Source organism: Sebastes umbrosus, chromosome 3, assembly GCF_015220745.1.
Source record: "Sebastes umbrosus isolate fSebUmb1 chromosome 3, fSebUmb1.pri, whole genome shotgun sequence".
Classification (NCBI taxonomy): domain Eukaryota; kingdom Metazoa; phylum Chordata; class Actinopteri; order Perciformes; family Sebastidae; genus Sebastes; species Sebastes umbrosus.
In genome coordinates, this window is record NC_051271.1 from 16787188 (window position 1) to 16809988 (window position 22801).

A 22801-nucleotide genomic window follows, 5' to 3' on the forward strand; every position below is an offset into this window, starting at 1 on the left:
GGCTCTGGTACTGGAACAATCATATCTGTGTGACATAAATAGAAAAAACACAACATAGAATTAGGCTGCATTTCTACATATGCCTCTATTCTCATGGGCATCAGTAAACGCATGCTTTTTGTTTTGCTAAACATTTGCTTCTGAAGAGAAACTACAGTGCAATCAAACAGACTTTTTAGTTAAAGGGGGAGCAAATTGTCTGCGGACAGTATTCTAATAGTCAAAGCTTTGTAATTGTGTAACAGCAAGTTATCTTAACGTTTAGGGTTGAACTTATCATTCTCTTTTGTACACCCCAGCTTTACAACAGCGCAACCACAGCCCTGGGGTCTCATTTATAAAACAGTGCGTAGGATCCATACTAAAAATGTAAGTGCGCACAAAAGCTGAAAATGGCGTGCCCCAAAAAAAAATCTGATTTATAAAACTGTGTGTGCGTACACCTGTAGGCAATGTTCCCTTTATAAATTACAGCCCACCTGGAAATGTGCACACGTGGATCCGCCTCATATTCCGCCCTCTACACGCCCACATTCAGCCATAAATGGTCGATGCAAAGCACCTCATGATTGTTTCTGCATGTAAATGAGCCTGTTTATCAGTGGATCTTTACGGTGAATCACGGCAACTACCGAGAGGAGGACCAAGAAAAGTTTTTTTTCTGACACAGAGATCGAGGTGCTTGTAGGTGAGGAGGACTCTGAACACTCGTTCCCTCCTAATTCTGTCATTCACGGCATGTAGTCCTCAGTGCCGGTATATCCACCATGCAGCATGTTACGAGTGTCACTGCAGTGTTTATATGTTTACAGCAATTAGACTGATCGATTCACAACATGCCAAAATGATCAAGACAATCAGTAATATCCCCCACCTGGATATCGTTAGAAAAAGGAAGTTTAACAGGTGAACACAATTTATTTATTTAAGTTTTTACAGCGAACTTGGCCTGCATTAAGATTTGGACTGCTAATGATAATGAGGATATGGAGTGTGACGATTGTGCAAGAGCTGTCACTGGCTTTATTTCCCCACTTAATTTACACAATCCATACTGGTGAATATGTGCCGGGAGGAGGTGACTGGATGAGGCAGAGTGGCGCACCGCGGTGGCGCACTGGAGACGAGTCTGATAGTTGCATATAGCTGTTTTCATTTTGTCCATGTACACTGTATCTGTCCCTATCGAATAAACCATACATAAATGAATAAGTCATGTCATGTTAACTGCAGTGATTTATCACACAACAACTTTATGAAAACTAAAATCGTACTTGATGATATCTGCACACTATTAGAAGATATTATTAAAACTATTGGCGCTCTGTTTTGCTATTCTTTAATGCTATTTGATATAATTTTGGATTTCTACAACCCAATGCTGATGATTTCCACAGCTGCTCCACAGCTGACTGCGAGTGTCGGTAGTCCGGCCTATCTCCTTAGTTGGAGGGAACGTGATGGTGAGACAGCGCTGATGAGATATTGAGCGGAATTTGATTTGAGATTTGAGTTGGTTGATATCTTTTACATTTGTAAGGTTCTTATGGAATAGTTATGGCTCACTAGCACACATAACACTGCTGTTTTAAATGTTTAAGATAAAGTGGATATAAGTATGAAGTGAAATTAAATGTGTGAGAGGCATCATTCTATGTATACGGTTATAAATAAGACCCCTGGACTGGTGACCACTGAGCAGCTGCTGGTGTTGCTGCCATCTAGTGGTTAAAATGTCACAAACAAAAGTCCTGTAGCATCGGTTTAACTATTTCCTTTCTCAAGGTTCAAGGTTAATTTATACGCGACGAAATGCAAGTTGTAGTCCCTTTATGCTACACAAATAAAAATAAATTAAAAAAAAACTATTTTAATGGGGGGGTATGGAGGACACCTGAGAAAAGAAGCTGCTCTGTAGTCTGGTGGTACGATAGTGGAGACTTCTGTATCGCTCGCCAGACGGCAGCAGGGTGAACAGGCTGTTGCTGGTATTGTCTCTGCGCAGGCACCTCACCTTACCGATAGCACTGATGCTCAGTAGGTGGGTACCAGTAATGTCCTGGGGTCTCATTTATAAAACAGTATGTAGGATCCATACTAAAAATGTACGTGCGCACAAAAGCCGAAAATGGCGTACGCCAAAAAAAAATCAGACTTATAAACCGTGCGTACGCACACCTGCACGCAATGTTCCCTTTATAAATCACACTCCACCTGGAAATGTGCGCACGTGAATCCGCCTCATATTCCGCCCTCTACACGCCCACATTCAACCATAAATGGTCGATGCAAAGCACCTCATGAATGTTTCTGCATGTGAATGAGCCTGTTGATCAGTGGATCTTTACGGTGAATCACGGCGACTCCCGAGAGGAAGACAGATAAAAGGATTTTTTCTGACACAGAGATGGAGGAGCTTGTAGGTGAGGAGGTCTCTGAAGACTCGTTACCTCCTGATTCTCTCATTCACGTCACGTAGTCCTCACAGTGCCGGTATATCCACCAGCACCATGCAGCATGTTCCGAGTCTCACCGCTGTGTTTATATCTTTAAAGCAATCAAACTGATCCATTCACTTAAAGTGATCAAGACAGTCAGTAATATCCCCCACCTGGATATCATTAGAAAAAAGAAGTTTGACAGGTGTACACTATTTATTTATTTATTTATTTATTTAAGTTGTTATGGTGAACTTGTCCTGCATTATGATTAGGACTGATAATGATAATGAGGATATGGAGAGTAACGATTGTGTGAAAGCTGTCGCTGGCTTCATTTACACACTTTGTTAATTTACACAATCCATACTGGTGGAGATGTGCCGGGTGGAGGTGACTGGTGGAGATGTGCAGGGTGGAGGTGACTGGTGGAGGCAGAGTGGCGCACCGCGGTGGCGCACTGGAGACAGTCTGATAGTTGCATCGGATAGTTGTTTTCATTTTGTCTATGTATACTGTATCTGTCCCTATCTAATAAACCATAAATAAATTAATAAGTCACGTCATGTTCACTGCAGCGATTTTACACAACAACTTTATGAAAACGAATATGGTACTTGGTGATATCTGCACACTATTAGAAGATATTATTAAAACTATTGGCGCTCTGTTCTGCCATTCTTTAATGCTAATTGATATAATCTTGGATTTCTACAACCGATGATGATGATTTCAACAGCTGCTCCACAGCTGACTGCGACTCTCGGTAGTCCGGTCCTCTCCTCTGCGCTCTGGAGGTGGAGGGAACGTGATGGTGACACAGCGCTGATGAGATATTGAGCGGAATTTGATTTGAGATTTGAGTTGGCTGATATATTTTACATTTGTAAGGTACTTATGGAATAGTTATGGCTCACTAGCACAAAGAACACTGCTGTTTTTAAATGTTTATGATAAAGTGGATATAAGTATGAAGTGAAGTTAAATGTGTGAGAGGCATCTTTATACGTATAATGACATTTAATGTCTACAGTCCGGCTTCAATTCACCACCTCACCATCTGCGTCTCCAGTTTCCTCTACCTCGGTGCCTCCATAATGTGCGTACGCACGGGTCAAAGTTTCCGTACCGGTGTGCACATTCTCCCGTCAAGTTTGTTTTTATAGATCACAACTGTTGCGTGGGAAGTGGCGTACGCACATTTCAGGCCCCGTTTTGTGCGTACGCAACGGTTATAAATGAGACCCATGGGCCGTGCACAAACCACGCCAATTTTCTATGTTTCCAGTGTGGATACGGCTATTTTGCATTTTACAACTTTTAGGACATAATGATTTGAATAAAGGATATTCAAGTGCTCGTACTGGGAAGTTGATTTACCTAAAAATAAAAAAAAATCTGCTGATTTACAGACGTCTCTTTCTCAATGTAAAAAGTATTTTTGGGCCCAATGGCATCACATGACGGACACGGAAGTTGTAGTTCTACGATTTGGCTAAAAATAAGTATGTAGTATAATAAATATGTCAAATAAGACCTTTGTAAGCAACGTTTTAATAGCTTCTAGGGCCTATTTTGAAGGAACTGAATTAAGCTTTCTCTCTCATAATGGAGTCATAATGTCGCACACAGAAAGTAGAACTTATTTACACTTCAATTTTTCTAACATTTACGACACTTTGTCTGTCAGGGCTTCAATACAAACCAGAGAATACAGCAGCTTTACCTTCGCTCTGAGAGGAGCAAGTTCCTCTGTTCTCTGAAGTCTCTCCAACATCATTGACATCCACTGACGCTGTGTGAGAGAGGTTATATGTTGTTTTATCAATTTTACTTATTAGTTATCAGTTATCATTAAGTTAAGCAGTACTTGTTAATAGTTTTTTTTTAATTTTGTATGTTCAGAGTGTGAAGTGTGATCGCTGTGGGGCATTAATAATCAACATGAATGTAACTCCACCAATTAATCTGTATAATAATAACTGTAATCTTCTACATACCATTTCTAAAAAAATGTGAATAAATGAAATAATTCAAACTACAAAATAATAAAAGCTGTGATAAACTATAAGGACAAGTTACTATATCTGTAGCCTAGCATAGTATCATTGAAATTAGTGATAAATACGTGAACATGAGTATCATAAACAGCACTTAACCAAAAAGGGATGTACTGGCATGCAAATACTCCTCACAGTCGGTCAACAATCTTAAATTTGTGATCATCTGCATCACTCTACTACTTATCTAACACAGTTAGTCAAGACCTCATTTAATGTATAAAACAACCCTAAACTTTTAAACTTATCCACACTGCACTTAACCCTTAGTTGCACTAACACATTAACACAGGAAGCAAATCTTATATGCACTGCAGATCAGTTAAAAGTGGACAACATATATGTTCCTATAAGATGTAACCCATCACATGTGTCACTGTGATGCAGCAGCTCATTGCATTCCCCAAAGAAAAAAAGAACTGGAGACATTTTCTCATAACTACGAGAACAAGATCTCGTAATAAACATTTTATCACACTTTATTACACGGCGTTGTCGAATGCTCGATTCTGATTGGTTAATCACGGTCTACTGTGGTCTACGGTTTTCTATTTCTTTATAACATACCATTGCTATGTATGTATAGCAGACAGTTGCTATGGGCGCAATTCTCATGTTGGACTCTGGCGGACCGTTTATGTGTCAATTTGCCGAATCTGCCTTTTAAATAGCAATGCGCCAGGTGCAGGCGCACCTGACTTTTAAAGAGAATGGGAGATGACACTCTGATTGGTTTGATTCCTGTTACACCCAAAACACACCTACGATTAATCAAGAGACTAAATACAACCCCTTTGCCCCATGCGATTTACTTTGCGCGCAGATTTTGCACCACTTAACTAGAAAAAGTGGAGTTGGACACGCCCTAAATGCACTTGCACCATCCACTTTAAACCATGCGTGTCTAATACATAAACTCTCTGACAACAACATGCAGGATTCTACTACTTTCTTTCACGTCCATCGACGTATCAACCTCAGGTGGATTTAGAAATCAGGCCTCCAATTGATTTTCTTTGGTGTATACAATGAGCTTCAGTACAGAGACACTGTTCCTTTATTGTGTTGCTCATGTCAACCCACTCTTACTGCCTGAAAATACAAATAAAAAAAGTGAGACTGACCTTCTGGTCCTGAGCTGGTGTCTGACAGTTTCTGTACCAGATCATTCCTCTTTATCTTCTCTAAAACCTTCTTGGTCACCTTCAGAGCTTCAGGAAGTTTATAGGTGTTCGTCATCAGATCAACTGTGTCCCGCCTTTCTGCATTCTCCAGCATGGACACTTTGATGGTTTGGTAGCCTTCCAGGATGTCAGGCTGCTGCAGACACCACTTGAAGTCCTTAAATTCTTTATCTTTTAAATCCTCCAGAGTGTTCAAAAGGTACTCAGCTGCCATTGTGGCTTCCTGCTAAAATCAGGTAGTTTTGTCAACCTGAAGGAAAAGTGTAACACAAATGCATCAGAGCAGCAACAGGAGAACAACTCACATAGTATAGATGGATTAGATTGACCTCATCCTAAAGGGGGACATGGCAATCCATCCGGTCTGGGTATCATTGGATAATCCGTAATTCCTTTTGAATTCAAAAACGAAAAAACGTTTTTTTATTTTTTTGTTTCCAAACGAAAAACGAAAAAACAAAATTAAAAAAAGCGATACGATTTTAGTTTCTTCAAGTTTCTTTCTGTCATTTTCTCGTTTGAATCGAAGAGCGGAGAGCGGCAGTCACGTGACCCGGAAGTGAAGGTAAACATGTCAAACTGTACCTAAAAAAGCCTAATTAATTATATATCCTAGACACATGCACTGTGCCAAAATCATGGAAATTCTCAATAATTAGGCCCGTGCTAAAAACGCCAGGCGCAGGTAAGCCAAATGATCTTCGGCCTATCGCAATAACCCCCATATTGTATAAAACCATGGAATAAGTTCTTGCCAGCCACCTGAGCAGCACAGTGGCGACTAAGCTAGATCTGCTCCAGTTCGCTTAAATAAGAGCTACAGAGGCCCAGACGATGCTGACTCTGCTTAACACAGTCACTAAACACCTTATGCATCCTAAAGGTTATGCCAGAGCTTTATTTGTGGATTTTAGCTCCGCTTTTAACTCAATGAAGACGCATATTCTCCTGAAAAGGCTCCTTGATGTCAACATCAACACAGGGTTAGTTGTGTGGATCAGAGGGTCTGTGTCAGAGAGAACATATCAGACAGGCTGCCCACAAGGCTGTGTTCTTTCCCCTGTGCTATTCTCTCTTTTTACTAATGAATTTATGATCAATGAGAAACATTATAGACTGTTTGAGTATGCGGATGACATGGCCTTAGTTGGCCTTTTCCAGAAAACAGGCCCACTAGGTGAAGCTGCCTATCTGGCAAACACTACAGCCCTTCAGACATGGTGTCACACTAACCAGCTAGAAATCAATGTGGCCGAGACGAAAGAATTAATCATGTGCTGCACAAAACAACATTTGATCACAGAGCCAGTTTCACTTGATGTCCAACATGTTGAAACTGTGTAACACTTTAAATACCTCGGTACAGTCCTGGACACCCAGGTGAGCTTCTCTGAAAATACTGAGTATATTTTCAAGAGATGCTCACAGCGACTTTATCTTCTAAGGAAACTTAGTGGCCTCGGTGTCAGCCGGCAGATTTTAGAATTAGTGTACAAAACTATTGTTGAGAGGGTTTTAACCTTTATCCTTCCTGCCTGGTACGGTCACCTACACTGTAGATAGAAGAATAAACTGTTTAGGATTGTGTCAATGGCAGGCAAAATAGTTGGTAAACCCCAAAAGCCCTTGACTCAACTTTTTACAGAAAGGACGAGGAAGAAAGCGAGGAGTATCCTGGCAGATAGCTCCCATCCTCTCTTCAGCCAGTCGGGAGGCGCTATAGAGCCCCTCTGGCAACTAAACATGTGTTTAAAAAGTCTTTCATCCCAAATGCCATCAATATTCTTAACTCAACACAGTGACTGAGCAGATCTGAGCCACAGACACTGACATTAACTGTTTTAATGTGTAACATAACCTGTCTTTGTTTTTTACTAACTGCTGTCTGGTTTTTAATGTCTGTTGGTTTCTGTGTTTTGTGAGCCGAAGACAAATTTCCAGCCTGGTGGACAATAAAGTTTGATTGTATTGTATTGATCAGATCATATTGAGGGGCCGTCAGCTTTACAATTTAGTTTGGAGGGAGATTCGGTATCAGTGAAGTCAGTGCATTTTATGAGTAGGCCTTCTGTGACATTACCCACCGTAGGGGTCAGAGGTCACCACTCCTTAATCCCCAGGGATTTTCTTTTCAGTCAAATTTTCAATTTTGACGCATTTATAGATGAAAAGTCAAGTCAATAAACATGGTCAATGATAGAGAAGTATGGTTGATCAGCATGTTTGCCAACCTTCAGACATCATAGTCTAAAATGATGATTAATCAGTCTGAGTTCACTTAAAGAACTGAAATCACTAACTTTCTGTATTCTGTTTGGTGGTTTATGATGCTTTTCAATCATTTCTAGTCTATTTGGTAGTATATGTAATTTAGTTAATTTGTTCGACATCATGATAATGCTGATTTTTCAACCAGTGGTTATGACATTAATGCTAGCTAGACAGATCAAAGCTCTGTCTGTCATGACAATAGAACTGTACTGAAGGCCTTTCCTTCACTCGGGTGACTCTTTACAGTCACCTGAAGACAGCAGGTCTCTGTTAAATCTACAGTATCTGGAGTGATGAAGTGGTCTTCAGTACAGTACTATTGTCATGACAGACAGAGCTTTATTCTGTCTAGCTGGCATTAATGTCATAATCACTGGTTGAAAAATCAGCATTATCATGATGTAGAACTACTCGGCTACAGCCTTCCTAATGGAGTGAAGGGATCAGGTGGAAGTGTCAGGTGTGTTGAAAGGAGGAGCCACATAGTGCTTCTCACCTGCCGACATAAAGAAACAGCCCATAGTAAGGGTGTGAGAGAGAAAAGTGTCAATTACATGAGAGTTGTGTATAATATCTGTAGAAACCCTCCCTGTTGAATAATATCTGTAGAGACCCTCCCTGTAATTTATCACACACTTTTTGGATAAAAGACATTTGTGTGTTTATGAAAAGAACAAAAAAAAAAATATCTATGTATGTATTTATTTGTGTATTTATTTAGCCTATTTATCTTCTACTATTACTTTGATCCTGTGCTTAAATAATGTTACACTTTTATAGAATGACCAAACTATCTTCTTGGCTTTTATTTTGACATGTTTGCCTTCACTTCCGGGTCACGTGACTGCCGTTCTCTGCTCTTTGGCTGTATTCGAAACCGCATACTGCATACTACTGAGGAGCGCAGTATGCAGTATACAGTACATACTGCATACTGCGTTCCTCAGTAGTATGCAGTATGTGACAGTTAAAGTGATGTATTTAGCAGTATGCTAGACGAGGTTAAGCCTTTAAACCAGCTCTTAAAGCACAGGACAAAAAAACTAACTTGTACCACTATTACAATATTATCAAAAAATACAACTTTGATTTTGTTGTTTATGTTATGCTTGTTTACTTTATAAGATACTGCAGGTTTAAACTATTTATTCTGACAGCTCATAAAGAAGTCCCACAAACAGGATCATCAACGAGGAGAGACGAAATATAAAACATTCATCCACAACGTTTACTTTACTCAAACTGCTTTTTCAGTTACAGCAAAAAAAAAAAGTGGACTGATCTCCCTCCAGATATTAGAGAAATGCTAAAAAAGTGTCATGTTGTCTCAGCAGGAATCTCTGCCCCGTCAGAAGCTGCTTTTTCCCTCGCCACTCTGCTGCTCTGTATCCGCTCTGTGAGCGTCACTGGCCGGCTCTCCAGCGAGCTACGCCTGCGGGCGATTGTGGAGCTTTTTAACTCCAAAAAGGCAGATAAACACAGGTTCCTGTTAATTTATAATGGACATCTGTGTTGTGATATTTAAACAAATTATCCGTCAACAAGGAAATAAAAGCCTCTGGTCTACGAGACCGGAGTGAGCTCCAGCAGCTCATAGCAGTCTCTGAGCGTGACTACCCGGCTGGCTGGCAGCGACCCGGGCAGGCGCTCGCTGGCTGTCACGGTATTCTGTGGAGCTTCTAAACTCCGACAACGGTGGAACAAATGTTCGATTCGCCATCTAACTTCGTAAAACTGCCGATATTAATAATCTACACAGTTGATTTCTCGCCTCAAAAACTTTCAGAAATGAATTTAGTGTTGAAATGGCTACAAAAAACGTAAAAAACGAGCAGCTTTTGGCTGCTGTTTTTGTACCCGTAGCCTGTACTGTTCCGGCGCTTTGCATTGTGGGATACAGTAGGCGAGATAGACTGGTCTGATTCATACTGGAGAATTTTTCCAAATCAGTACGCCATCCGGGTATTTCTGGCATACTGGAGATTTTGCTTTTGTTCGCATACTGCATACTACATACTACATTTTGGCCAAATCAGTACGTACTACTAGTATAGTATGCGGTTTCGAATACAGCCATTGATTCAAAAGAGAAAATGACAGAAAGAAACTTGAAGAAACTAAATCGAATCGTTTTTTTAATTTGTTTTTTTCGTTTTTCCTTTGGAAACAAAAAACCAACAGAGCACCACGTGATTTCATTTTTGGTTTTAAACGAAAAAACAAAAAACTCACATGACTTCCGTTCTTCAATTAAAAATGAATAATGATAAAAAGAATTCGCAAAAACAAAAAACGGCCCGGTTTGGATCCGTTTTTCGTTTTTTGATTCAGAAACGGCCGTTTTCTCGTTTTTGGTTTAAAACGAAAAAATAAAAAATCGTTTTTTCGTTTTTGAATTCAAAAGGAAAAACAGATTATCCGATGATACCCAGACACGGAAGGACGGAAGGACGGAAGGACGGACACGCAGAGCGCTATATACCCCCGACTACGTTGTCTCTGGGGGGATAACAATCCTGTTACTTTTCAACTACACTAAATAAACAGCATCTATGTTGATGGCTTCAGTGTAGAGACAGAGACCTGTTTACAGTCACGTGAAAGGAAATAAAAGAGACCGCGAGCTTCACGTCAAATTACACATTTATCTACAAAGTTATAATGAGCGGAAGTATAAAAATAAAAACTCTCACCTGAAGGTTTGGAGAATATTAAAATGTGTCGACAACATCAGAGTCCAGTCACTCTGCAGTCTGGCTGCTGCAGTTAAGTAAAGTAAGTTTAAAGGAAATGCTGAATGAGGAAATACAGTCCGTGTCTGTCAGTGAAATTCTAACATCACCTTATTCCGTTTCCTCTTTGTCATGGAAGTTCCACTAAATATTTACCCAAGTATTATGCAATTATGTCACAGTGAAATATAGTTGTTTTAATCACTTGATCCAATATCGCATGTTTATTTATTATTATGGGTTTTATCATGTGTGTACATGCATTTCTTATATTGTTTTTATTGATGTTGTGGTGTTGCATGTTTGCCCATTTTATTATTGCATGGGTTTTTATATTTAATATTTGGTTTTACTGTGTTTTTAACTGGATTGGACTATGGATCAAGGTGAGAGACAGCTTCAGCTGGTTCAACGCCTACTAAAAGCTAAGTAAAGGAAAGTGAAACAAGCAATCTCTGGTGTGTGTGTGTGAGCTGCTACTGTGTGTGCGCTGGCCACTGAGGTTCCCGTTTTCTCTCCGTAGCGCCAACGACGGACGAGGGTGCAGCAAAGCTGCAGGGCCGGAGCAGAAGAGCAGAGGAGCCGACGGCCTCAGGACCCCCTTTCCCCCCTTGACATCTTGAGCCTTAAATACTCCCCTTTCTTGAACTATTTATTGCCCGCTGTGAAAGTGGACTTTGCACCCCCATTTTAAGGACATTTTATTGTAGTTTTACTTCAACTGGTTTTATTTATCTGTTTTATGGTGATAATTTTAGCAGTTTAAATAAATCTTTAAACTGATTATATTATATCGGGTCTTTCTTCAACAGTGGAAACACCTTTTAATCGCTGGTATCCAAAATAAGAACCTCACACTTTTGTGACATTTAGTTGACTCTTGTTGTCCCAGACAGCAAAAAATGTTTTGACCCAACAAGAAGATTCAAGACTCATGATGAACGTGAAGTGGCACCTACAAGCGATTTAAGAGAATTTGTGGCATTATGTGTAATTTAAGAGGCTTAAGAGAAGAAAACACTCATGAAACATCGATAATAGATTCAGAAAATGTGGTGAGTTTGAATCCATTGAAAAAGTCTTCAGTGTAATAGCCGCCTGTAATAAGTAACACTGAGTGAATACACACAGGAAGCCTGTCTGTGCAGCATGCCTTTACACTGATCATCAGGCCCTGAACATCCACTGCCTCTAAGGAGATGGAAACAGAAAAATAAATATTTTTAAATTAAATTATATGAAATGTATCTTTCTTTTTTGTTTTAATTATCTTTTTTTCCATATTTCCTTTTTTAATTAGTGAATTAGCGATAATAACACTTAACGAAATTTGTTTTAACGCCACTAATTTCTTTAACGCATTAGCACAACTTGCCATTTTTAGGTTGCAGCGGGCTCAGTTTTAAAGCTAGAGTAAAGATATTGACATCATATGAAACTAGACAATTAAGGAATCTATTTTTACCAACCATGTCATACTAGCTTATCGGGAAGGAGGCTAAATAACACTCCAAACTTAAGCTAAATTTTGGCGAGCTGCTTTTGCCTGTTTAGCTTTAGTTTGCCATGTTATGATTTGAGCAATATTGAGTAGGAATGCACCGATACTGATACTGGATCGGATATCGGTGACAACGGGGCCAATTTATTCAATTCAGTTCTATGTTTGTATACTATATACATTATACTGTATACTGGAATTTTAAATCCTATTAAAGTTTTGACCAATTTGTTGCTGCATTAAAAAGGTTTACACATGAATTATAATTACTGTTAATTTTGAAGATTTTTTACCAAGTTGTTGTACGATTTATTATTTTAATAATAAATAACAATTCAATAAATTTACATCTATGCATTTATTTTCTACATTTTCTTTTACAAAGTTAGGAAAGCAGTGTTTAAGTCAAGCTTGATGTATTCGGTATCGGGACTGAAAAAGTCAGATCGGTGCATTCCTACTATTGATGACAGTATATGTCTTTGTTTTGTGTTGTTAATTGATTTCCAATAAGAAATATATAAATACATTTGCATAAAGCAGCATATTTGTCCACTCCCGTATTGAGTATTAAATACTTGACAAATCTCCCTTTAAGGTACATTATGTACAGATAAAAAATGTACAATAATTTGCAGTTAATCACGATTAAAGATTTTAATCGACTGACAGCCCTAATCATTTTATGTGAAAGACAAAAGAATTTTTTTTTATTTAAGAGTATTTTAATCATACATTAGTGGGTGTGTTAGATGCTGCTTTCATTCCCTTTAAACACAGGGCTAGGGGACAGTTTGGGAATCCTATGACCTTATGGTGTATCTTTAAAGTTCAATTCACTTGAATGTTCTTTATTTAAAAAAACTACTGAAACAGTCTCCTATATCCTAATTATCATCCACAAATTGAAATTTTAAAAATAGTCTAATTTCTGAGCTCAACACTGTGAAATGTAACTTCCAAAGTTGAATCAGTACTCATGACTCTATGTTCAATGAGTCAGTACTCAACAAGTTGGCTGTGCACATAAGCAAAAAGACGTGTCTCTGATTGTTTTGCAACAGCCTGAAACTGGTTGTACAACATTTAAGCAACGCATCTGTCGTGCGTAATCGCAGCTTGACAGAAACATCATCACTCCAAATAGATACTTCTGATGGAACAGAAACCTGCTGCCTTCAAATGGCTGTAAAGAGAGTCACCAGGGTAAAGGAAAGGCCTTCAGAATTATATATATATATATATATATATATATATATAGGCTGCTAGGTGGTGTGGATGACATGCTGGAAAGAATCACTCATTAGGTTTTCATCAGGCCACAATATCGACCTTATTTAAAAGCTGTTTTATTACAATGCATTGGTCAGACAGAAGATGGAACAGTCTGCCCAGAAGCAGGCACAGATGTAGATATCAGATATAGTAAAATACACTCATCACATTGTCATATATCATGTCATGGTTTCAAGTGAAAAACAAGCTTGAAGGTACAGTGTGTAGGATTTGGTGGCATCTAGCGGTGAGGTTGCAGATTGCAACTGAAACTCCTTGCGTGTGCCAAATGTGTAGGAGAACTACGGTGGCCGACGCTAAAACGTGAAAGGCTCTCCTTAGAGCCAGTGTTTGGTTTGTCCGTTCTGGGCTACTGTAGAGACATGAAGAGGACTCGCTCCCTATGTAGATATAAATGGCTCATTCTAAGGTAACGACTATACAACAATTCTAGGTTCAGGTGATTATACACTAAAGAAAACATACTTATTAATATTATATTCCATCTCTGCCAATAGATCCCCCTAAATCCTACACACTGTTCCTTTAACAGATAATAACACATTATAATTCATTTGTTGATTATATTTTGTATTAATCTGAATCTGCAAAGTAACTGGTAACTAACTGTCAAATAACATGTTATTCTGCGCCATACAGTCTCAGGCTCTTACAGCCATATAGGGATCCAGGGTTCAACTTATGTATGCTAGCCCAACTTCTCATCCTTACAAGGAATTCTTTGCTGGCCTTCCTCCAGCTAACCACTGGAACCTGGTGGATCTCTATACATTAAGAAGAGACCTACTTAGTGGAAGCTGCTTTAATAAATTACTTATATGACAAATGTATTTTATGTCACATCCATTGAAAAATTGCAGACTGAAATGAAAATAAAACCACAACTACAATCACAGGAGGAGACACGGAGTCACTGATGCTCAAACTCAGGATAAGGAGGTCATGTCTACACTTAGAACAATAAGAACTGGACTAACGGGGAAAAGCCCAATCAAATTGCAACTACCAACATTACTCCATTACAAAGGATTCCTGGCTATCCATCCCAATACAAATGAGGAATTACTTGCCACTATACGCAATGTCCTCCGGGGCACAGCCCATGACTGGTGGGACGTTGCACAGCTGGAGGTCAACACGTGTCTGAGTTTGAGAACAAATTTTAAGCTGCATTCTTGGCTGAGGATCACCAGGAAGGGTTAGCAGAATGGATCTGAACTCTTTTGATTGACTCGATTTTGCATACATGTGCAGGCCTCTGTGTGAACTCTGGAATCCGGAGATCCAGGAGGATGAAATCACAAACTGGAAACACTTAATAAATACTTAATATTTAAAAACATAAATCCTTACTTGGCCAGCCAGCTGAGGTGTTACGGTGTAAAGACTATCAGATTGACAGGTCGCTACCACGGCATTGTCCAGTCTGGGAGTTGTCCGTGTTTTCATCTTACTACTTTGACCTTTCACAGTGCGTTTTCAGTTCATGAAAATTACAATTCAACAATTTGGTCGGTTGTGCTTAGCTTCACGCTCTCGTGTCACTCCTGGTTGCAAAATACCAAGATGGCAAGAGCCACAATGCCAAACTCGAGGCTTCAATACCGCAGTCCACAAAACAATGGGTGATGTCACAGAGACTACGTCCACTTCTAATATATACAGTCTATGGTTCTTTAGTTGTTAACTCAAGTTTCTGGCTTTTGAGCCAGAAACTTGGCTCAAAAAGCCAGTTTTTCATGCAAAAACTGGCTAGTTTTTGCTGCTGATGTGGAGGTAGGTGCTAAAAAAACAGAGCTGTCCAAGAATTCCCTGTTGCTACAAACCTAAAGGAATTGCAGACGTACCACAGAGTTGTGCCAAACTTGTCCCAGCTGAAAAAAACTCTCAACGCTTGAAAGCCAGCTCGCCAAACTGTATTTGATGCTCTATAAACACAGCTGGTGTCCCCGTCCATCCTTAAGTCATCTCCAAAAATTGGAGATGCTGAAATGTGCTAGCTGTAGCCTGAATCAAAAGCTGATAGGAACTATTCCACCACAGAACAGGAGTGTCCAATTGTTGTGTGGCTACTAAAGAAATGGAGGCACTACCTGGAGGGGCGACCTTTTATTGTTGTGACTGATCGGTCACAAGTGTTCCGTTGGTGCTGTACAGGTACCCACCCTCCATATCCTTGCCGAGAAGGGACAAGTATGAGTAATCTTCATCCGTTTAGTCTAAAATGTACTTAAAGTCTTCAAATGGTTCAGAACGCTGCAGCTATAATTTATCTTTATCTTCAAGTAATGCTCAGCAACTTTCACCAAGGCCTCTAAAATTCTAGGCGACAAGAACGTATCAAATCAACTGATGCTGATTTTTCTGTTAAAAACTTTTAAAAACCTCTAAGAACACATCAGCTAATTAGTATAACTGCATGTACATCAACCTTTTTTTAATACATCTACTTACATACTTACATATTCTGCATTAGTCTATTGGGAAAATGTTTGTGCCAAAAAGGCATATCTCACTCTTTTGCCATTTTTAAAACGTTTAATAGATATTTTTCTACTTAAAATGTAGCAATATTGTTTTTATAAAATATCAAATATTGTGTTCATTACATGGCAACAGCAGCTGATTCAAGTTTGATCAAAATTTGTTTTGGCTCTCCTGTAAAATCTGATATAACGCACCTACACCCCCTTGGCTTCACAGTCAGCAGTCTGAGTGTATCTCAACACAAGAGGAGACTCTCCCTCCTACAGTGAACACAGAGACACTGAGGTATCAGACAACCAGAAACCAAACCCAGGATATAGAGGTTCGGTGAATGTTGTGTTGAAGGTGTGGAGATGGATCAGTGTGTCAGAGGAGACTCTGTAGAAGGACAGAGTGCCAGAATGCCAGTCCACATACACTCCTACTCTGTTAGAGACAGAAGAGGAGGAGGAGGAGGAGGAGGAGGAGGAGGAGGAGGAGGAGGAGTGAGGGAGGTCTGTTCTTTCGTTATTGTGCCAGACAGCGTAACCGTCAACATCAGAGCAAAAAAGACACCAGGACTGTTTATTCCCTCCAAACCTGCATTCAGCACCATTTCCTTTCTTTCCGATTCCTCTGTAACTCACTGATACATCCATCCTCCTCGTCCACTCTACCTCCCAGTAGCAGCGACCACCCACACCATTACAACACAGCACCTGATACCAGTAGTCAAACCTCTCTGAATGATCAGGATATGGCTGCTCCTCTCTCACATGTGTCACCTTCCTGTTGCTATCAGACAGTTTGAGGTGTCTGTTTACCGTGTCTGTGTTCAGTGTGAGTTCACAGGCATCTGATAGAGAGAACAAGACACAATACAGCAGCAGTTTATCATCTAACACTTCTTTCAGACTCAGAACTGAATGCAGATACACAAGCTTTTGATTTAAACTACTTTAAAGTGAACACACACTTACATTTCCTCAGACCAGGTTTCAGCCACTGCTCTCCACCATCTTCCACCCTGGAAGAAGAAACAAAAGAAGAAGCTTCCCTATCAATGATCTTCATAAACATTCAATTGGATCCGCCATTAAGACTAAAACACACTTCATACACAGACTCAGCTAAAAAGCTATCACCGTTTGGGACTCACATAGGGAGATATCCAATGCCTTTACTACCACTTCATCAAGTTTGGGAAGGTTGACTAGGAATTGGTTTGTGGCTTGAAACGTAAGTTAACAAAAACATAGTGTCTGCTCAGCTTTAGTCATATGGATACACTTCCAGGCACACAATATCCTACTATTGGAAGTTTCAATTAGAAACAGTGTAGCATTAAAGTGTGGTAGAATTAGCTAGCCAGCTCACTAACTAACAGACAGCTGGCTAGTTAGCTTGTTTGCTAAACCCGCCAGGCTTTAATGCTACACTGGTTACAGAAAATGAGCTGTACAGCAGCCTGGTTGCCAGCGGCAGCGCTGGGTCAAACGGTCACTCCGCCTCAATCCCAATCACTCTGGATAAGGACAAGTTACCTAGCTAACTAGCCAGCCACCCGTCTCTAGGTCCTGAAATGTGCGTACGCCACTTCCCACGCAATAGTTGTGATCTATAAAAACAAACTTGACGGGAGAATGTGCGCATCGGTACGGAAACTTTGACCCGTGCGTACGCACATTATGGAGGCACCGAGGTAGAGGAAACTGGAGATGGTGAGGTGGTGAATTGAAGCCGGACTGTAGACATTAAATGTCATTATATGTATAATGATGCCTCTCACACATTTAACTTCTCTCCATACTTATATCCACTTTATCATAAACATTTAAAAGCAGTGTTATTTGTGCTATTGAGCCATAACTATTCTACAAGCACCTTACAAATGTAAAATATATCAGCCAACTCAAATCAAATTCTGCTCAATATCTCATCAGCGCTGTCACACCATCACGTTCCCTCCACCTCCAGAGCGCAGAGGAGAGGATCGGACTACCGAGAGTCGCAGTCAGCTGTGGAGCAGCTGTTGAAATCATCATCATCGGTTGTAGAAATCCAAGATTATATCAAATAGCATTAAAGAATGGCAGAACAGAGCGCCAATAGTTTTAATAATATCTTCTAATAGTGTGCAGATATCACCAAGTACCATATTCTTTTTCATAAAGTTGTTGTGTAAAATCGCTGCAGTGAACATGACGTGACTTATTAATTTATTTATGGTTTATTAGATAAGGACAGATACAGTATACATATAGACAAAATGAAAACGGCTATCCGATGCAACTATCAGACTGTCTCCAGTGCGCCACCGCGGTGCGCCACTCTGCCTCCTCCAGTCACCTCCACCCGGCACATCTTCACCATTCACCTCCACCCAGCACATCTTCACCAGTATGGATTGTGTAAATTAATAAAGTGTGGAAATAAAGCCAGTGACAGCTCTCACACAATCGTTACTCTCCATATCTTCATTATCATTATCAGTCCTAATCATAATACAGGACAAGTTCACTATAAAAACTTAAATAATAAATAAATTGTGTTCACCTGTTAAACGTCTTTTTTCTAATGATATCCAGCGTGGTGGATTTTACTGATTGTCTTGATCATTTTGGCAAGTTGTGAATCGATGAAGTCGATTGCTGTAAAGATATAAACACTGCAGTGACACTGGTAACATGCTGCATGGTGCTGGTGGATATACCGGCACTGAGGACTAAATGACGTGTATAACAGAATTAAGAGGGAACGAGTGTTCAGAGACCTCCTCAACTACAAGCACCTCGATCTTTTTGTCAGAAAAAGTCCTTTTCTCGGTCTTCCTCTCGGTAGTTGCCGTGATTTACCGTAAAGATCAAACAGGCTCATTCACATGCAGAAACATTAATTAGGTGTTTTGCATGGACCATTTATGGTTGAATGTGGGCATGTAGAGGGCGGAATATGAGGCGGATCCACGTGCGCACATTTCCAGGAGTGTGATTTGCGTGCAGGTGTGCGTACGCACGGTTTATAAATCTGATTTTTTTTTGGCATACGTCATTTTCGGCTTTTGTGCGCACGTACATTTTTAGTATGGATCCTACGCACTGTTTTATAAATGAGACCCCAGATCCAGTTTGATATTAGTTAAGTCAGTCTCAGTGGGGACAGGGACTCTCAGTAACACCAGTGACTGTCTTCACTGTTATCAGAAGTGCTGCTGGTACAGACTGTGAACCAACAGTCCTCAGCTTGTCAGTGTGACAGAGAAACAGTGTGTGAGCTCTTGTTGTTCGTTTATACCTGAGAGTTTCCAGTCTCCAGTTTGGATCCTCCAGTCCAGCAAAAAGCAGCTTCACTCCTGAGTCTCCTGGATAATTGTAGCTCAGGTCCAGCTCTCTCAGATGGGAGGGGTTAGATCTCAGAGCTGAGGCCAGAGAAGTACAGCCTTCATCTGTGATCAGACAGCCAGACAGCCTGGACACACACACACACACACACACACACAATTGTGGATCATAAAAACAAAGCAATGAGCTGAAAGATGCTTCAACGGTGCGCAAAGATGAGGAATAGTGCAAAGTCGTGATAATTCTCTGTCGTTCTATCACTGCGAACAACAGCTTTCATGATCATTTGATCCACTGTTGGATGTAAAAATAATAAGAGCAGCTTCAATGATTGTTGAATGTTACCTTTGCTGCAAAATGAAAAGAAATTATGAAATTTCCTTAAAGATTAATCATTTGTCGTGGAAATTTGGTACCACAGTTTTTGATAAATCTATCAGATGCGTAGTATCTTTTTTTAAAATACAAATTAAGTTGTATGTCAAATAATATTTAAATCTGTTAATCTGTTAAACTAACAGTGTGTAGGATTTGGCGGCATCTAGTGAGTACTCCTCCGCTCACTCCTCCCTTTCCAAGACTGCAGTAAAGTGAGCCACCAAGAGCAAAACCCCGGTAACGCCGTTCGCCATCCTTTCCATAATAACACAACTTTAGGAGCAATGGAAGTCAGATGGCGGCTGGCGTTACCGCAATTTCACAAGTGTGTCGGAGAACTATAATGGCCTTCAGGTAAATCCGGAAAAGTCAACTCTCTAGATCCAGTATTTGGTTTGATTGCTCTGGGCTACTGTAGAGACATGGCGGAGCAACATGGTGGACTCCTTGAAGAGGACCTGCTCCCTATGTAGATATGAGTGGCTCATTCTAAGCTAACGAAAACACGATTCTTAGTTTCAGAATAGTTAAGAATATTATATTCTATTTTTGTTAATAGATCCCCCAAATTGCTACACACGGTTCCTTTAGGCAAAAACCTAACCTGAGAGTCTCCAGTGTACAGTGTGGACTCTCCAATCCAGCAGCCAGGAGCTTCACTCCTGAATCCTGCAGGTCGTTGTTACTCAGGTCCAGCTCTCTCAGACTAGAGGACTGGGAGCTGAGAACTGAAGACAGAGCTTCACAGCTTCTCTCAGACAGATTACAGCCACTCAGCCTGAAAGAAAGTTAGTGAAAAAGAGAAACAATGAAACTGTTTCTGTCACCTACAGTGTAAAAACATAGTCTATGGGTCAAACACATCATATTTCTATGGTTGCTCTTTCTGAGTTGATGAATCGAACAATTAAGTATTAGGATCTCGGGTGATGAGACCATCTTTTGAACGATTAGTGTTTTTTTATTGTGTTGGATTTAACAGCAATTTATAAAAATCTTAATAAGTACAGCCACACCTCTGGGATTCCAATACCTTACACAAATTAATTTTAGCCTTAAATGAATTATAACTTGACAGATTTCTTCTTTATTCCGTGGCTGCATTAATCTGTAGAGGGACAATGAAACTGAAGAAACAATTGGAAAGATTGTTGTTGACTAAATTTTGCAACTAGTTGAGTAAGACATTCATTAGTGAGAACAATCCTGCTCATGTGGCACAGTTAGTAGTTATATTTGCACTTACAGAGCTTTGTTGGAAGATTTGGCCACAGACAGCAGCCTCAGAAGAACCTCATCTGAAGCAGAGTATTGCTTCAGGTCAAACACGTCCAGATCATTTTCTGATGACAGTAAGATGAAGCCCAGAGCTGACCACTCAGCAGGAGACAGATTATCTGTGGTGAGATGTCCTGATCTCAGGTACTGTTGGATCTCCTCAACTAGAGAACGATCATTCAGTTCATTCAGGCAGTGGAACAGATTGATGGTTCTCTCTGGAGACGGATTCTCACTGATCTTCTTCTTGATGTACTCGACTGTTTCCTGATTGGTCTTTGAGCTACTTCCTGTCTGTGTCATCAGACCTCGTAGGAGAGTCTCATTGGTCTGCAGTGAAAGACCCAGGAGGAAGCGGAGGAACAAGTCCAGGTGTCCATTTGGACTCTGCAAGGCCTTGTCCACAGCACTCTGGTGGAGATGTGTTGGTTCAGGTTTGCTCCAAAATAGAAACCCCCACCAACGGAAGGCTGATTGTTTTTCTGACAGCAGATTGACACCAGAGTTGATGAATGTCAGATGGACATGAAGAGCAGCCAGAAACTCCTGAACACTCAGATGGACGAAGCAGAACAACTTGTCCTGGTACAGTCCACTCTCCTCTTTAAAGATCTGCGTGAACACTCCTGAGTACACTGAGGCTGCTCTGATATCGATGTCACACTCTGTCAGGTCTGACTCATAGAAGATCAGGTTGCCTTTCAGCAGCTGCTCAAAAGCTAGTTTTCCCAGAGACACAATCATCTTCCTGTTCTCTGGACTCCAGTGTGGATCTGTCACAGCTCCTCCATCATACTTGATGTTCTTCACTTTGGTCTGAACCACCAGGAAGTGGGTGTACATCTCAGTCAGGGTCTTGGGCAGCTCTTCTCCCTCTCTGGTTTCCAACACATCCTCCAGAACTGTAGACGCAATCCAGCAGAAAACTGGGATGTGGCACATAATGTGGAGGCTTCGTGATGTCTTGATGTGGGAGATGATTCTGTTGGCCTGCTCCTCATCTCTGAATCTCTTCCTGAAGTACTCCTCCTTCTGGGGGTCAGTGAACCCTCTGACCTCTGTCACCATGTCAACAAAGTCAGGAGGGATCTGATTGGCTGCTGCAGGTCGTGTGGTTATCCAGAGGCGAGCAGAGGGAAGCAGTTTCCCCCTGATGAGGTTTGTCAGCAGCACATCCACTGTGGTGGACTCTGTGACATCAGTCAGGATCTCATTGTTGTGGAAGTCCAGAGGATGTCGACACTCATCCAGACCGTCAAAGATGAACACAACCTGGAACTCTTCAAACCTGCACAATCCTGCTTCTTTGGTTTCAGTAAAGAAGTGATGAACAAGTTCAACCAAGCTGTACTTTTTCTCTTTCAGCACATTCAGCTCTCTGAAAGTGAATGGAAATGTGAACTGTATGTCCTGGTTTGCTTTGTCTTCAGCCCAGTCCAGAGTGAATTTCTGTGTCAAGACTGTTTTCCCGATGCCAGCCACTCCCTTTGTCATCAGTGTTCTGGCCGGTTGGTGTCTTCCAGGTAAGGGTTTAAAGATGTCTTCACATCTGATTGTTGTTTCTGGTCTCTCTGGTTTCCTGGATGCTGTTTCAATCTGTCTGACCTCATGTTCTTCATTGACCTCTGCAGTCCCTCCCTCTGTGATGTAGAGCTCAGTGTACATGTCATTCAGAAGGGTTGGGTTGCCTGCTTTAGCGATCCCCTCAAACACACACTGAAACTTCTTCTGCAGGTTAGATTTGAGTTGATGTCGAGAAGCTGCAGCAACAGTTCCTGAACGAACGCACAATAAATACAATAAGTCAGTGGATGTTCGTGTTAATATGAGAAAAGTAAAGTGTGAAAAATCCTCTT

The 22801-nt window shown here is 40.6% G+C and overlaps 1 protein-coding gene across 1 annotated transcript in view; it reads right to left on the reverse strand.

Annotated features, from left to right (window-relative positions):
- Positions 1-22801, reverse strand: part of LOC119485897 (NACHT, LRR and PYD domains-containing protein 3-like) — a 65254-nt gene that overhangs the window by 31636 nt on the left and 10817 nt on the right. Inside the window, 2 exon segments of the mRNA XM_037765729.1 lie at positions 20272-20445; positions 20914-22720. Of these exon segments, the coding sequence (XP_037621657.1) occupies positions 20272-20445; positions 20914-22720 (1981 nt within the window).